Source organism: Oncorhynchus clarkii, chromosome 14 (assembly GCF_045791955.1).
Source record: "Oncorhynchus clarkii lewisi isolate Uvic-CL-2024 chromosome 14, UVic_Ocla_1.0, whole genome shotgun sequence".
In the NCBI taxonomy this organism is placed as follows: domain Eukaryota; kingdom Metazoa; phylum Chordata; class Actinopteri; order Salmoniformes; family Salmonidae; genus Oncorhynchus; species Oncorhynchus clarkii.
In genome coordinates, this window is record NC_092160.1 from 37,609,552 (window position 1) to 37,626,516 (window position 16,965).

Genomic DNA, 16,965 nt, shown 5'->3' on the forward strand with positions numbered 1-16,965 from the left:
TCCACCTGGACCACAACCAGATCACCACGGTGCAGGAGGACGCCTTCCAGGGGCTCTACAAACTCAAAGACCTCAACCTGAGCTCCAACCGGATCACAAAGCTGCCAAACACAACCTTCATCCACCTCATCAACCTACAGATCTTAGATCTGTCCTTCAACCTGATGACTGCGCTGGAGCCTGAGCTGTTCCATGGCCTCCGCAAGCTGCAGATCCTCCACCTGCGCTCCAACTCGCTGCGCACCACCCCCGTCCGGGCCTTCTGGGACTGCCGTAGCCTTGAGTACCTGGGTCTGTCCAACAACCGGCTGCGAAGCCTGGCCCGGAACGGCTTTGCTGGCCTCATTAAACTCAGAGAACTCCACTTGGAACACAACCAGCTGACTAAGATCAATCTGGCTCATTTCCCCCGTCTGGTGGCTCTGCAGTTCCTTTATCTGCAGTGGAACAAGATCTCCAACCTGACCTGCGGTATGGAGTGGACCTGGACCACGCTGGAGAAGATGGACCTCACGGGGAACGAGATCCGGGTGCTGACCCCGGACGTGTTCGAGACGCTGCCCAACCTGAAGATCCTCCTATTGGATAACAACAAGCTAGGCAGCCTGGACCCTCTGGTCTTGGATATGTGGCGGTCTCTAGGTACCGTGGGGCTGTCCAGCAACCTTTGGGAATGTACCAAAGGGATCTGCTCGCTGGCCACTTGGCTTAGCACCTTCAAGGGGAGGTGGGAACACTCCATCCTGTGTCACACCCCCGAGTACGCCCAGGGCGAGGAGATACTGGACGCCGTTTATGGATTCCAGCTTTGTCTGAATTTTACGATGCCGCCACCTGTCGTCTTGACCACAACCACTTTGTCAATGGTCACGGACTCGCCGACAGGCACGACGGCGGAGGTCACCAGCTCTCTGTTCGGAGTAATGAAGCAGACACCCACACAGGGCGGGGATTTGGGGCGCTTTACGACCGTAACGACAACCACCGCCGCGCCGCGCACCGCCCTGGCAACCACGGTGGAGGGCGGGAGTGGAGCGGCGGGGGGAGTCCCCGAGGACTTCTCGGAGACGGACAACACGGTCCTAACCCAGAGGGTGATCATCGGAACGATGGTCCTTCTGTTTACCTTCTTCCTCATCATTTTCGTTGTGTTCATCTCGCGGAAGTGCTGCCCTCCTACCATGCGCAGGATACGCCAGTGCTCGGCCATGCAGAACCGCCGCCAGATGAGGACCCAGCAGCGGCAGCAAATGGCGGACCTGGCCACGCAGGTACCCTATAACGAGTACGAGCCCAGCCACGAGGAGGGAGCGCTGGTTATCATCAACGGCTACGGGCAGTGCAAGTGTCAACAGCTGCCTTACAAAGAGTGTGAAGTATAAACTATGTATTTCCCCCTGGAGCAGCATATGGGCTGTTGACCATTCTGACCATTTCAAACAATACAGGGTTTGTTTTTTGCTCCCCCCCCCCAGTTTATACAACAACAAAACACTTTCTACTCGTTAGCTCTGAGAAATCAATGCGATTAGTATATTGAGTGGGAGAGTTGATGACTGGTGGGTGGAATGGACAGTGAAGAGACTGATGATGATGATGTAGTAGGAATAGTCACCATTTATTTTTATATGAATGCAAGATTGTTCATATCAGATAGCTGTGGGCAATCAGTCTCCACAGGAAGAAAAGATTGTTCATATCAAATAGCTGTGGGCAATCAGTCTCCACAGGAAGAAAAGATTGTTCATATCAAATAGCTGTGGGCAATCAGTCTCCACAGGAAGAAGACAAGAAAAAAAAACCCTGGTAGACAGATGTGTCACCCCATTACTATCAGTCACTATGTTCCACAGGACCAGAGAGAAGAAGATGACATCTTTAGGTGTCTGGAGACGAATCCCTCTTTACTACGAGACGGTAAGGCTACAGGTACACGGTCCGTATCATTTCCAAGGGGGACATTTGATTTTGATGAAATGTTTTTTGTTGTTGTTTTTTTAAAAAGATGCACAGTAGCCACCGTCTGTCACCATCACAAACACTTGTTGGTACAGTAGCGAGTATATAAAAAGGGGTTGGTTATTAAATTAAATGCTTTTTTTTTTTTTTTGTCACAATTTGTTCATTTTTTTTTTTTTTTTTTTTTGTAAATTTACTATGAATATTGAATAAATGTTTATTTATGTCACAATCTGAATTAAATCTCCAACGGAAAATTGAATCTAAAACATTTACTTGGTTGCAATTTATGTTCCATAAATGTGTATTTCCTCCCTCTGGATCCAAACAGGACCTTTAATTCTGGTCCGTGAACACTTATTAGTCTTTTTGTCTTGATTTGATTCGATGAAGTCCATTGCCAAGCCATTACATCTAAAAGCTTAGCCCTGTACGTGTGGGGAGGTTCATGTCCAGCATGCCCCAGTACCTGCTTAGCCAAACCGTCTACAGTATCTATGACATGTGGAGATGTATCAGACCATGTAAACACTTCACCATCATCAGCCACACTGTAGTATTAAAAGAGATTAGTGTAACGATCTGTAGACAGATATCAGCATGCTCGCCGACAGAAACTGGTAGCCACAGCTTATCCTTTTTTTACTGCGATAGTTCACCAGGAGCCAACAGACACACAAGGTAGAAGAAGTGTTTTTTTGGAGAGGTAGTATCAGATATCTAGCTAGTACAGAGAGAGATTAATGATGAACAATGAAAAACCCATTCTGCTCTGCAGTCTCTCTCCCTCTTACGCCGAAAATACATTTGTCCCAGGAGGAGTCCCAGTCGTATTAGAGCTCCCAGCTAGCCAAGCCTCCGTGGAACAGCACAGACCCTAATCAGCTCTGACAGCGTCAACATTGAACCAATTAAGGACAGGCAAAAAAAATCATGTAATATTCTGTCTCCCACACCAGTGATCCAAGCAAAGATTTAGCTTGCTACTGCTGCCAGTCAGTCGGCCACGCAAAAAAACACAGTCGGTACAAACATACATTATCCTTCACTCAACACGGCCAACTAGGGCATTTATCTCCATACCGCCAATCCTGCTCTTGTGAGAGACTGTCAGGCTGACATTTCCCTTCCTTGGAAAGAGAGGGGGGGGGACAGGCAGAAAGGAGAGGAGGGGGGGGACAGGTAGAAAGGAGAGGAGGGGGGGTGGACAGGCAGAAAGGAGAGGAGGGGGGGTGGACAGGCAGAAAGGAGAGGAGGGGGGGTGGACAGGCAGAAAGGAGAGGAGGGGGGGTGGACAGGCAGAAAGGAGAGGAGGGGGGGTGACAGGCAGAAAGGAGAGGAGGGGGGGTGACAGGCAGAAAGGAGAGGAGGGGGGGTGACAGGCAGAAAGGAGAGGAGGGGGGGTGACAGGCAGAAAGGAGAGGGGGGACAGGCAGAAAGGAGAGGGGGGACAGGCAGAAAGGAGAGGGGGGACAGGCAGAAAGGAGAGGGGGGACAGGCAGAAAGGAGAGGGGGGACAGGCAGAAAGGAGAGGGGGGACAGGCAGAAAGGAGAGGGGGGACAGGCAGAAAGGAGAGGGGGACAGGCAGAAAGGAGAGGGGGACAGGCAGAAAGGAGAGGGGGACAGGCAGAAAGGAGAGGGGGACAGGCAGAAAGGAGAGGAGGGGGGGCAGAAAGGAGAGGAGGGGGGGCAGAAAGGGTCGGGGGGACAGGCAGAAAGGGTCGGGGGGACAGGCAGAAAGGGTCGGGGGGACAGGCAGAAAGGGTCGGGGGGACAGGCAGAAAGGGTCGGGGGGACAGGCAGAAAGGGTCGGGGGGACAGGCAGAAAGGGTCGGGGGGACAAGCAGAAAGGGTCGGGGGGACAAGCAGAAAGGGTCGGGGGGACAAGCAGAAAGGGTCGGGGGGACAGGCAGAAAGGGTCGGGGGGACAGGCAGAAAGGGTCGGGGGGACAGGCAGAAAGGGTCGGGGGGACAGGCAGAAAGGGTCGGGGGGACAGGCAGAAAGGGTCGGGGGGACAGGCAGAAAGGGTCGGGGGGACAGGCAGAAAGGGTCGGGGGGGGAGGGGGACCGGCAGAAAGGGTCGGGGGGGGAGGGGGACCGGCAGAAAGGGTCGGGGGGACCGGCAGAAAGGAGAGGGGGGACAGGCAGAAAGGAGAGGGGGGATAGGCAGAAAGGGTCGGGGGGACAGGCAGAAAGGGTCGGGGGGACAGGCAGAAAGGGTCGGGGGGACAGGCAGAAAGGGTCGGGGGGGAGGGGGACCGGCAGAAAGGGTCGGGGGGACCGGCAGAAAGGGTCGGGGGGACCGGCAGAAAGGGTCGGGGGGACAGGCAGAAAGGGTCGGGGGGACAGGCAGAAAGGGTCGGGGGGACAGGCAGAAAGGGTCGGGGGGACAGGCAGAAAGGGTCGGGGGGACAGGCAGAAAGGGTCGGGGGGACAGGCAGAAAGGGTCGGGGGGACAGGCAGAAAGGGTCGGGGGGACAGGCAGAAAGGGTCGGGGGGACAGGCAGAAAGGGTCGGGGGGACAGGCAGAAAGGGTCGGGGGGACAGGCAGAAAGGGTCGGGGGGACAGGCAGAAAGGGTCGGGGGGACAGGCAGAAAGGGTCGGGGGGACAGGCAGAAAGGGTCGGGGGGACAGGCAGAAAGGGTCGGGGGGACAGGCAGAAAGGGTCGGGGGGACAGGCAGAAAGGGAGGGGGGACAGGCAGAAAGGGTCGGGGGGACAGGCAGAAAGGGTCGGGGGGACAGGCAGAAAGGGTCGGGGGGACAGGCAGAAAGGAGAGGGGGGACAGGCAGAAAGGAGAGGGGGGACAGGCAGAAAGGAGAGGGGGGACAGGCAGAAAGGAGAGGGGGGACAGGCAGAAAGGAGAGGGGGGACAGGCAGAAAGGAGAGGGGGGACAGGCAGAAAGGGGGGACAGGCAGAAAGGAGAGGGGGGACAGGCAGAAAGGAGAGGGGGGACAGGCAGAAAGGGTCGGGGGGACAGGCAGAAAGGGTCGGGGGGACAGGCAGAAAGGGTCGGGGGGACAGGCAGAAAGGAGAGGAGGGGGGGGCAGAAAGGAGAGGAGGGGGGGCTACTACTAAACAAAAATAAACAGAGGGGTGTCGTTGACTCTAGATAATTAGCCTGCACACAAACAGAGTTTTACAATAGAGGGTTAAACTCTTGAGAATCTCCCCTGAGGATTAATGCTGCTCCTGTGATCAGCAAACAGAGGGGGCTCAGGGCCGAGGGCTCAGGGCCGAGGGCTCAGGGCCGAGGGCTCAGGGCCGAGGGCTCAGGGCCGAGGGCTCAGGGCCGAGGGCTCAGGCTCAGGGCTAAAGCAGAGGAGGGTGAGAGGCAGGTTCAGGACACATTGGTATGCAGCACAGAGAGGATGTGTATTAGCATCAGACTAAAGCAGCCGCCACTGCAGCTCCCCTCTCTCCCCCTCCATCTGCAGGTCTTTTTGTGCTCTGTTTGGAAGGTAGGGGGCAGGGAGAGGGGAAAGGAGCACCCTTCTCTCCTCCATCTGCAGGTCTTTCTGTGCTCTGTTCGGAAGGTAGGGGGCAGGGAGAGAGGGAAGGAGAGGTGGGGGGAATGAGGAGGAGGGAAGGAGAGGTGGGGGGGGTAGAGGGGGGTAAACGAGGATAGACTGGCAACCAGGTGGTCATGTCTTGGCTTATAAAAGGGAATGAGCATTCTTCCCCAGGCAGGTCATGTTATTATATGGGGCTAAAACCAACAGGTCATGTTATTCTATGGGGTTAAGACCAACAGGACAGGTCATGTTATTCTATGGGGCTAAGACCAACAGGACAGGTCATGTTATTCTATGGGGTTAAGACCAACAGGACAGGTCATGTTATTCTATGGGGTTAAGACCAACAGGACAGGTCATGTTATTCTATGGGGTTAAGAAACTGAGGGGAGTGGTGGGGGGGGAGCAGTTGTGCCTCCCAAAACTGCACCCTATCCCTTACACAGTGCACCAGTTTAGACCAGTGCCCTATGGTTAAAATAGTGCACTATATAGGATAGTGTGTCATCACCTTGGGGCTGGGACAACAACGAGGAGAGGAGAAAACATCCCTTTAGGGCTGGGACAACAACGAGGAGAGGAGAAAACATCCCTTTAGGGCTGGGACAACAACGAGGAGAGGAGAAAACATCCCCTTTAGGGCTGGGACAACAACGAGGAGAGGAGAAAACATCCCCTTTAGGGCTGGGACAACAACGAGGAGAGGAGAAAACATCCCTTTAGGGCTGGGACAACAACGAGGAGAGGAGAAAACATCCCTTTAGGGCTGGGACAACAACGAGGAGAGGAGAAAACATCCCTTTAGGGCTGGGACAACAACGAGGAGAGGAGAAAACATCCCTTTAGGGCTGGGACAACAACGAGGAGAGGAGAAAACATCCCTTTAGGGCTGGGACAACAACGAGGAGAGGAGAAAACATCCCTTTAGGGCTGGGACAACAACGAGGAGAGGAGAAAACATCCCCTTTAGGGCTGGGACAACAACGAGGAGAGGAGAAAACATCCCCTTTAGGGCTGGGACAACAACGAGGAGAGGAGAAAACATCCCCTTTAGGGCTGGGACAACAACGAGGAGAGGAGAAAACATCCCTTTAGGGCTGGGACAACAACGAGGAGAGGAGAAAACATCCCTTTAGGGCTGGGACAACAACGAGGAGAGGAGAAAACATCCCTTTAGGGCTGGGACAACAACGAGGAGAGGAGAAAACATCCCTTTAGGGCTGGGACAACAACGAGGAGAGGAGAAAACATCCCTTTAGGGCTGGGACAACAACGAGGAGAGGAGAAAACATCCCTTTAGGGCTGGGACAACAACGAGGAGAGGAGAAAACATCCCTTTAGGGCTGGGACAACAACGAGGAGAGGAGAAAACATCCCCTTTAGGGCTGGGACAACAACGAGGAGAGGAGAAAACATCCCTTTAGGGCTGGGACAACAACGAGGAGAGGAGAAAACATCCCTTTAGGGCTGGGACAACAACGAGGAGAGGAGAAAACATCCCTTTAGGGCTGGGACAACAACGAGGAGAGGAGAAAACATCCCTTTAGGGCTGGGACAACAACGAGGAGAGGAGAAAACATCCCTTTAGGGCTGGGACAACAACGAGGAGAGGAGAAAACATCCCTTTAGGGCTGGGACAACAACGAGGAGAGGAGAAAACATCCCTTTAGGGCTGGGACAACAACGAGGAGAGGAGAAAACATCCCTTTAGGGCTGGGACAACAACGAGGAGAGGAGAAAACATCCCTTTAGGGCTGGGACAACAACGAGGAGAGGAGAAAACATCCCTTTAGGGCTGGGACAACAACGAGGAGAGGAGAAAACATCCCTTTAGGGCTGGGACAACAACGAGGAGAGGAGAAAACATCCCTTTAGGGCTGGGACAACAACGAGGAGAGGAGAAAACATCCCTTTAGGGCTGGGACAACAACGAGGAGAGGAGAAAACATCCCTTTAGGGCTGGGACAACAACGAGGAGAGGAGAAAACATCCCTTTAGGGCTGGGACAACAACGAGGAGAGGAGAAAACATCCCTTTAGGGCTGGGACAACAACGAGGAGAGGAGAAAACATCCCTTTAGGGCTGGGACAACAACGAGGAGAGGGGAGAGTAAAACATCACCATGGCAATGTCCACCCCTAGAAAAACTCAAAAGAAAAAGAAAGCAAGTGAAAGAGAAAGTTATGACAGTTTAAGAACTAGACTCCCGGTTTGTCATGCAGATTTTAGCAAAGTTCTTTTAGATAAAAGAACGGCTGTTTTGAAGTCCTTCATCTACAGAGATGTGGAAATGCCTTAGAATAGACAGAGAGAGACTCTTGATTGAAGTGACTGGGGGTGGGATAGGAGGAGAGGAAGGATGGCCCCAAGAGGGCGCTATGAAGTGTCATCGGTGTTGGAACAGGCAGTTTTCTGAAGGAGCCGAAAACCCAAGGCAGTGCAAAATAAAGGCAATATTATACCATTTGGGATGCAGTCCTACACACTGTCAACAGTGACGTGGTCTGACTAGGAGTCCTATACACTGTCAAGTGACGTGGTCTGACTAGGAGTCCTATACACTGTCAACAGTGACGTGGTCTGACTAGGAGTCCTATACGCTGTCAACAGTGACGTGGTCTGACTGGGAGTCCTATACACTGTCAACAGTGACGTGGTCTGACTAGGAGTCCTATACACTGTCAAGTGACGTGGTCTGACTAGGAGTCCTATACACTGTCAACAGTGACGTGGTCTGACTAGGAGTCCTATACACTGTCAAGTGACGTGGTCTGACTAGGAGTCCTATACACTGTCAACAGTGACGTGGTCTGACTAGGAGACCTATACACTGTCAACAGTGACGTGGTCTGACTAGGAGTCCTATACGCTGTCAACAGTGACGTGGTCTGACTAGGAGTCCTATACACTGTCAAGTGACGTGGTCTGACTAGGAGTCCTATACACTGTCAACAGTGACGTGGTCTGACTAGGAGTCCTATACACTGTCAACAGTGACGTGGTCTGACTGGGAGTCCTATACACTGTCAACAGTGACGTGGTCTGACTGGGAGTCCTATACCCTGTCAACAGTGACGTGGTCTGACTGGGAGTCCTATACGCTGTCAACAGTGACGTGGTCTGACTAGGAGTCCTATACACTGTCAACAGTGACGTGGTCTGACTGGGAGTCCTATACCCTGTCAACAGTGACGTGGTCTGACTAGGAGTCCTACACACCGTCAACTTCCAGCAAAGAGGGAGAAAAAAGGCGTACTTTCTTATTGGTCAAATTAAACCAGATCATGAACAACATGCCAGTGTTTTACAGGACAGAAGAGAGAGAGGGGAGAGGAGAGGGGGACATGTCCCAAATGGTTCCATATACCCTTAACAGTTCACTACCTTGGACACGTCTTCAGGGACTAGGGAGCCATTTGGTACACAGAGCAGAGCAGGAACTAGATCTTACGAGCAGAGCAGGAACTAGATCTTACGAGCAGAGCAGAGCCGAGCAGGAACTAGATCATACGAGCAGAGCAGGAACCCGATCTTACGAGCAGAGCAGAGCCCAGCGGGAACTAGATCTTAACAGCAGAGCAGAGCAGGAACTAGATCATACGAGCAGAGCAGAGCCGAGCAGGAACTAGATCATACGAGCAGAGCAGAGCCCAGCAGGAACTAGATCTTACGAGCAGAGCAGGAACTAGGTCTTAACAGCAGAGCAGAGCAGGAACTAGGTCTTAACAGCAGAGCAGAGCCCAGCAGGAACTAGGTCTTAACAGCAGAGCAGAGCCCAGCAGGAACTAGGTCTTAACAGCAGAGCAGAGCCCAGCAGGAACTAGGTCTTAACAGCAGAGCAGAGCCCAGCAGGAACTAGGTCTTAACAGCAGAGCAGAGCCCAGCAGGAACTAGGTCTTAACAGCATAGCAGAGCCCAGCAGGAACTAGGTCTTAACAGCAGAGCAGAGCAGGAACTAGGTCTTAACAGCAGAGCAGAGCAGGAACTAGGTCTTAACAGCAGAGCAGAGCAGGAACTAGGTCTTACTAGCAGAGCAGAGCAGGAACTAGGTCTTAACAGCAGAGCAGAGCAGGAACTAGGTCTTAACAGCAGAGCAGAGCAGGAACTAGGTCTTAACATCAGAGCAGAGCAGGAACTAGGTCTTAACAGCAGAGCAGAGCAGGAACTAGGTCTTAACAGCAGAGCAGAGCAGGAACTAGGTCTTAACAGCAGAGCAGAGCAGGAACTAGGTCTTAACAGCAGAGCAGAGCTGGAACTAGGTCTTAACAGCAGAGCAGAGCAGGAACTAGGTCTTAACAGCAGAGCAGAGCAGGAACTAGGTCTTAACAGCAGAGCAGAGCAGGAACTAGGTCTTAACAGCAGAGCAGAGCTGGAACTAGGTCTTAACAGCAGAGCAGAGCAGGAACTAGGTCTTAACAGCAGAGCAGAGCTGGAACTAGGTCTTAACAGCAGAGCAGAGCAGGAACTAGGTCTTAACAGCAGAGCAGAGCTGGAACTAGGTCTTAACAGCAGAGCAGAGCCCAGCAGGAACTAGGTCTTAACAGCAGAGCAGAGCAGAGCAGGAACTAGGTATTAACAGCAGAGCAGAGCAGGAACTAGGTATTAACAGCAGAGCAGAGCAGGAACTAGGTCTTAACAGCAGAGCAGAGCTGGAACTAGGTCTTAACAGCAGAGCAGAGCTGGAACTAGGTCTTAACAGCAGAGCAGAGCAGGAACTAGGTCTTAACAGCAGAGCAGAGCAGGAACTAGGTCTTAACAGCAGAGCAGAGCTGGAACTAGGTCTTAACAGCAGAGCAGAGCAGGAACTAGGTCTTAACAGCAGAGCAGAGCAGGAACTAGGTCTTAACAGCAGAGCAGAGCTGGAACTAGGTCTTAACAGCAGAGCAGAGCAGGAACTAGGTCTTAACAGCAGAGCAGAGCAGGAACTAGGTCTTAACAGCAGAGCAGAGCTGGAACTAGGTCTTAACAGCAGAGCAGAGCAGGAACTAGGTCTTAACAGCAGAGCAGAGCAGGAACTAGGTCTTAACAGCAGAGCAGAGCTGGAACTAGGTCTTAACAGCAGAGCAGAGCTGGAACTAGGTCTTAACAGCAGAGCAGAGCTGGAACTAGGTCTTAACAGCAGAGCAGAGCTGGAACTAGGTCTTAACAGCAGAGCAGAGCAGGAACTAGGTCTTAACAGCAGAGCAGAGCTGGAACTAGGTCTTAACAGCAGAGCAGAGCTGGAACTAGGTCTTAACAGCAGAGCAGAGCAGGAACTAGGTCTTAACAGCAGAGCAGAGCTGGAACTAGGTCTTAACAGCAGAGCAGAGCTGGAACTAGGTCTTAACAGCAGAGCAGAGCAGGAACTAGGTCTTAACAGCAGAGCAGAGCAGGAGGCAACAGGTGTTCCAAACATCCATCCACACAGCAGCATAATGTTTCAGTCACACAACTCAAATGGTTTAGGAGTCGTTGTTCCGTTGTAGTTGGTCCCAAACTAAGCCATGTCATGCATTCCCATTTTGATGTCTCTGGAAAAAAATCTATTGGATTTTTATATTTTTCTATCAAGGCTAATTACTCTGCTTTACTGTCGTCCCTTCCCATAATGTCTTGCATGTTCCAAGAAACCAGTCCGAGCTGACTTTAGTCAATGTCATTCAGATAAAAACAGAAGCCTTATTTCTAAATGAAATGGCCCACGGACGGACAGGATGGATAAGAGAGACCGTGTATAGTAGTATATTTTTCAGAGGAAGGAAGGAAAGAAGTGTTGGCATACATTTGACATCACTTAAATTACAGCTTGTTAAATGGTGACTGAAATTAAGCCACAATTTGTAGAAATGTGCATCCATTTGCATTCAGACGGTCAAATAAAACATGTTTGGGTTGTTTTCTTGTCATACTCTGAAGCTCTCACTCCCTCTGGCACCTTCCCGCTCACTCCCCTCTGGCACCTTCCCTCTCACTCCCCTCTGGCACCTTCCCTCTCACACCTTCCCTCTCACTCCCCTCTGGCACCTTCCCTCTCACTCCCCTCTGGCACCTTCCCTCTCACTCCCCTCTGGCACCTTCCCTCTCACTCCCTTCTGGCACCTTCCCTCTCACTCCCTTCTGGCACCTTCCCTCTCACTCCCCTCTGGCACCTTCCCTCTCACTCCCCTCTGGCACCTTCCCTCTCACTCCCCTCTGGCACCTTCCCTCTCACTCCCTTCTGGCACCTTCCCTCTCACTCCCCTCTGGCACCTTCCCTCTGGCATCTCCCCTCTGGCATCTCCCCTCTGGCACCTTCCCTCTCACTCCCCTCTGGCACCTTCCCTCTCACTCCCCTCTGGCACCTTCCCTCTCACTCCCCTCTGGCACCTTCCCTCTCACTCCCCTCTGGCACCTTCCCTCTCACTCCCCTCTGGCACCTTCCCTCTCACTCCCCTCTGGCACCTTCCCTCTCACTCTCCTCTGGCACCTTCCCTCTCACTCTCCTCTGGCACCTTCCCTCTCACTCCCCCCTGGCACCTTCCCTCTCACTCCCCTCTGGCACCTTCCCTCTCACTCCCCTCTAGCACCTTCCCTCTCACTCCCCTCTAGCACCTTCCCTCTCACTCCCCTCTAGCACCTTCCTGATAACCTCTGTGCCAAATTAATGGCCTTCGCTCCCCGTTTGTATTGTGATATGTACAATTCCACATCTGTAAAGTGGATAAGATGTGGCAAAACTTTTATTCCTTAAAAACATATATTTTTAAATAAAAATGGTTACAATTAATTTCTTCGGTCTGATTCCCCCCCCCCCCCCCCCCCATATGAGAACAAGTTTTAAATAAGTGATGCTTATTACATGACATGGTCCCTCTTCAAACTGTCTGTCTTGGTGATCTAGGTATAACAGAATCCTCCAATCATATCATGGTAATCTAGGTCTAACAGAATCCTCCAATCATATCATGGTATGGTGATCTAGGTCTAACAGAATCCTCCAATCATATCACGGTATGGTGATCTAGGTCTAACAGAATCCTCCAATCATATCAGTATGGTGATCTAGGTGTAACAGAATCCTCCAATCATATCACGGCATGGTGATCTAGGTGTAACAGAATCTTCCAATCATATCAGCATGTTGATCTAGGTCTAACAGAATCCTCCAATCATATCACAGCATGGTGATGTCGTGTCTTTGGCTATGCCGGATTAAGTGATATGACATGCTATTCTATAAAATCCTTACTCCCTAATTAATATCACCTGATTGAGCTAATCATGTAAATGTAATTAACGAGTCGGGGCACCACAAAATAATATTTATAGAGCTGTTATCTTCCGAATAAACTCTTAGACCCAGTAATATTTTACATCAATAGCAGTCAATATTAATATAGTTTCTATATATTCTACATTACAGTAGAGGGTTGTTTGTTATGAGAGAACAGATATTTCCGCAGGGTAGAGAGGTTAGATATATCATTCCATGTCCAAAATCGCACCCTTGTTCCCTATATAGTGACCTAAATCCAACAGTCCTCTGGTCAAAAGTAGTGCACTATATGGAAAAATAGGGTGCCGTTTGGAAGACAAACATGCAGCCTGAATAACTCCCCGTCAAGACGGACATTTCTGAGCGCCTTCTCCAGTCGAGCAGTTCCAACAACCACGATAAACACACAATGATTGACACTGGTTGAAAGTGATTATTTAAAACTAAAACAGAGGATGATGAGGAAAGACTTAAAAGTACCTCAGGACACGTAAGCCTCCAGCTAAACTCCATTTCATTTGGGACATTTTTCTTTTAAGCTCGACTTTTTTTCCCTCCCCTCTCTCTCTTTTTTTTGTTCTGCTTGTTATTGTGAAAGAGGGTCTTTCAGGGTGCCCGGCGTCCCTGTTCTGTTATGATGCAGGGCTCCGGAACATTCTACTAAGTGCACATTGGTTGTTGTGTATCTGTTATATCATTGGTGGATTTCAGAAGGACAGGGGATTTGGTTAAGGCAGCATGACACAGCATAACACTGCTGTAAAGAAGATGACAAAGGATGTGTCCTAAATGCCACCCTATTCTCTATCCCCTTTATAATGCATTACTTAACCAGGGCCATAGTGCTCCGGTCTAAAGCAGTGCCCTATATAGGGAATAGGGTGCCACAACCTTAACCTACACAACAGGGTAAAGTCAGACTTAGCTAGCTAACCTACACAACAGGGTAAAGTCAGACTTAGCTAGCTAACCTACACAACAGGGTAAAGTGAGACTTAGCTAGCTAACCTACACAACAGGGTAAAGTCAGACTTAGCCAGCTGACCTACACGGTAGGTGTGTGCAGTGAACAAGGTGAACAATCACCATGGCTAATGTACCACATCCAGCCTTCATGACAGACGAGGACAAAAGTAACTACTGAGTAAAGCAATCCTGCTTCTTCAGACAGAGGATGGAGTCAGGCAGGGGAGAGAGAGTCAGCCTGCCGGTAGGAACATGGCACTACTCCCACGGTACTGAGTCATGAGGACTACCGAACAACATTAAGACGGTTTTAAAACAGTACATTGTGTGTGTATATTGTACCTGTATGCCTAGTACTGAGTGGTAGAAAGGCTGGAGCGAGAGAAAGAGAATTCATGATTGGTTGGTTCTAGCAGTGACATTGGTCAGCGGTGACCTAAAGTAAGTGATCAGAGGCACTGCCTATGGGCCTTTTATCTGGGGATGAAGAGGAGGAGGAGGATGAAGAGGGGGAAGGGGAAGAGGTGGGGGATGAAGAGGAGGAGGGGGATGAAGAGGAGGAGGAGGGGGAGGATGATGAGGAGGGGGAGGAGGATGAGGAGGGGCAGGGGGAAGAGGAGGGGGAGGGGGAGGAGGAGGGGGAGGAGGGCTGAATATGACAATGATTTATGGGTGAAGTGGTGCCTCTCGGACCAACTGACTCAAGTTCATCTCAGCAGCCACTAGTATTTCATTCGTATTTAACCTTTATTTAAACTAGACGAGTCGGTAGCTGGGGACCTATTGGCTCATGGAGGACGGCGGTGTCACTCTGCATTGCTGAACTTCTTCAGATTCACCAACCCAAAGCAAACTAACTAAAAAAAAAAAAGGTCACATTTTAATTTGGTGTTGCCCCGTGTGTCAGTGGTTGGCCCACTTGGACAAGACGTTAAAAAAGGAGAGCGAGAGAAAAACACTCTGGACGGAGATGGATTTGGCTAGCAGAGGCATCCGAGAGGATTATACAGTTCAGAGAAGGTTGAGGACTGCTAGGATCTTTATCTTGAAACATTTGTCCAGTTCTGGGTTGTCAGCATCTTTCCAATTAACAGTAAAGGTCAGATGTCAGTCACTGGAGAGGACAGAGTGTAGACGAAGCAGAGCTAAGACGTTCCCAATATAAGGGACAGAGTGTAGACGAAGCAGAGCTAAGACGTTCCCAATATAAGGGACAGAGTGTAGACGAAGCAGAGCTAAGAAGTTCCCAATATAAGGGACAGAGTGTAGACGAAGCAGAGCTAAGACGTTCCCAATATAAGGGACAGAGTGTAGACGAAGCAGAGCTAAGACGTTCCCAATATAAGGGACAGAGTGTAGACGAAGCAGAGCTAAGACGTTCCCAATATAAGGGACAGAGTGTAGACGAAGCAGAGCTAAGACGTTCCCAATATAAGGGACAGAGTGTAGACGAAGCAGAGCTAAGACGTTCCCAATATAAGGGACAGAGTGTAGACGAAGCAGAGCTAAGACGTTCCCAATATAAGGGACAGAGTGTAGACGAAGCAGAGCTAAGACGTTCCCAATATAAGGGACAGAGTGTAGACGAAGCAGAGCTAAGACGTTCCCAATATAAGGGACAGAGTGTAGAAGAAGCAGAGCTAAGACGTTCCCAATATAAGGGACAGAGTGTAGACGAAGCAGAGCTAAGACGTTCCCAATATAAGGGACAGAGTGTAGACGAAGCAGAGCTAAGACGTTCCCAATATAAGGGACAGAGTGTAGACGAAGCAGAGCTAAGACGTTCCCAATATAAGGGACAGAGTGTAGACGAAGCAGAGCTAAGACGTTCCCAATATAAGGGACAGAGTGTAGACGAAGCAGAGCTAAGACGTTCCCAATATAAGGGACAGAGTGTAGACGAAGCAGAGCTAAGACGTTCCCAATATAAGGGACAGAGTGTAGACGAAGCAGAGCTAAGACGTTCCCAATATAAGGGACAGAGTGTAGACGAAGCAGAGCTAAGACGTTCCCAATATGAGAAAAGCCTTTTAAAATGCTTATTCATTCCCATTAACCGCCTGATGTTCATTTGCTTCCTTCATTAAGAGAGTTAGAAAAATATGAAAAGGGTAAATCAGTCTGTTGTTTTAGGTCTGATTAGCGAGGACCTGAGGCAGGAAGGAAGGAAGGCAGAGACAGAGGGGGACAGGAAGGAAGGAAGGAAGGCAAAGACAGAGGGGGACAGGAAGGAAGGCAGGCAGAGACAGAGGGGGACAGGAAGGAAGGAAGGCAGGCAGAGACAGAGGGGGACAGGAAGGAAGGAACGCAGACAGACGGGGAGAGGAAGGAAGGAACGCAGAGACAGAGGGGGACAGGAAGGAAGGCAGAGACAGAGGGGGACAGGAAGGCAGAGACAGAGGGGGACAGGAAGGAAGGCAGAGACAGAGGGGGACAGGAAGGAAGGCAGAGACAGACGGGGACAGGAAGGAAGACAGAGAGACGGGGACAGGAAGGAAGGCAGAGACAGACGGGGACAGGAAGGAAGGCAGAGAGAGACAGGGACAGGAAGGAAGGCAGAGAGAGACAGGGACAGGAAGGAAGGCAGAGAGACGGGGACAGGAAGGAAGGCAGAGACAGACGGGGACAGGGTAGAAGCTGAAGGACACCGATTCTTCCCCGGTGCTCCTTGTCTGCCATTAGAGACGGCTGTAGCTGCAGAGACGGCAGCAGAATATTTTCATTCATTAGCCCGACCCAGTGTCGTTGGTTACTCATCAAAGCCCTCTACAAAAAAGGAAGTGATGGCTGGGGTAGCTACGCAGCGCCATGATAAGAGTAGAAAAAGGGAAGGAAGGAAAGAGCTGCTTTTTATAATAATGTTTTATTGAACTGAAGCTACCCACACACCAAGCTTAGGTTCTTATATACACACACACACACACACACACACACGCAACACATATACATATACACATATATATACATATATACATTCACACACTATATGTTTTTTGCCAGACTATTCCTGGAGCCGCAGGAACCCGTCAGAAAAGAGGGATATCCACAAATGTTCCACCGCGCTGCCAGACCCTGATCACACACTGGATGGGTTCCGTCCACAGCAACCCAGGGTGGAACCGCCATACCAGGACCGCTGATTTACCGAGGGAAAACACGGCCCACGAATACCAACACACTAGGGATGATAATGCTTAACCGTTATTGGACCGGCCAGTGAAAACACATTTGACAGGTCTTCCTTATCCGTCTATAGGTCATTGGCATCATTTCATGGAATTAAAATTG

The 16,965-nt window shown here is 50.8% G+C and overlaps 2 protein-coding genes across 3 annotated transcripts in view; one reads left to right on the top strand and one right to left on the bottom strand.

Annotated features, from left to right (window-relative positions):
- The window catches only part of LOC139366097 (leucine-rich repeat transmembrane neuronal protein 2-like), a 3,369-nt gene extending 1,390 nt beyond the window's left edge, over positions 1 to 1,979 (top strand). Inside the window, exon 2 of the mRNA XM_071103196.1 lies at positions 1 to 1,979. This exon is cut by the window's left edge and continues 273 nt beyond it. Within this exon, the coding sequence (XP_070959297.1) occupies positions 1 to 1,382 (1,382 nt within the window). The 3' untranslated portion in view covers positions 1,383 to 1,979.
- The window catches only part of LOC139366585 (catenin alpha-1-like), a 219,630-nt gene that overhangs the window by 99,305 nt on the left and 103,360 nt on the right, over positions 1 to 16,965 (bottom strand). The window lies entirely within an intron of this gene.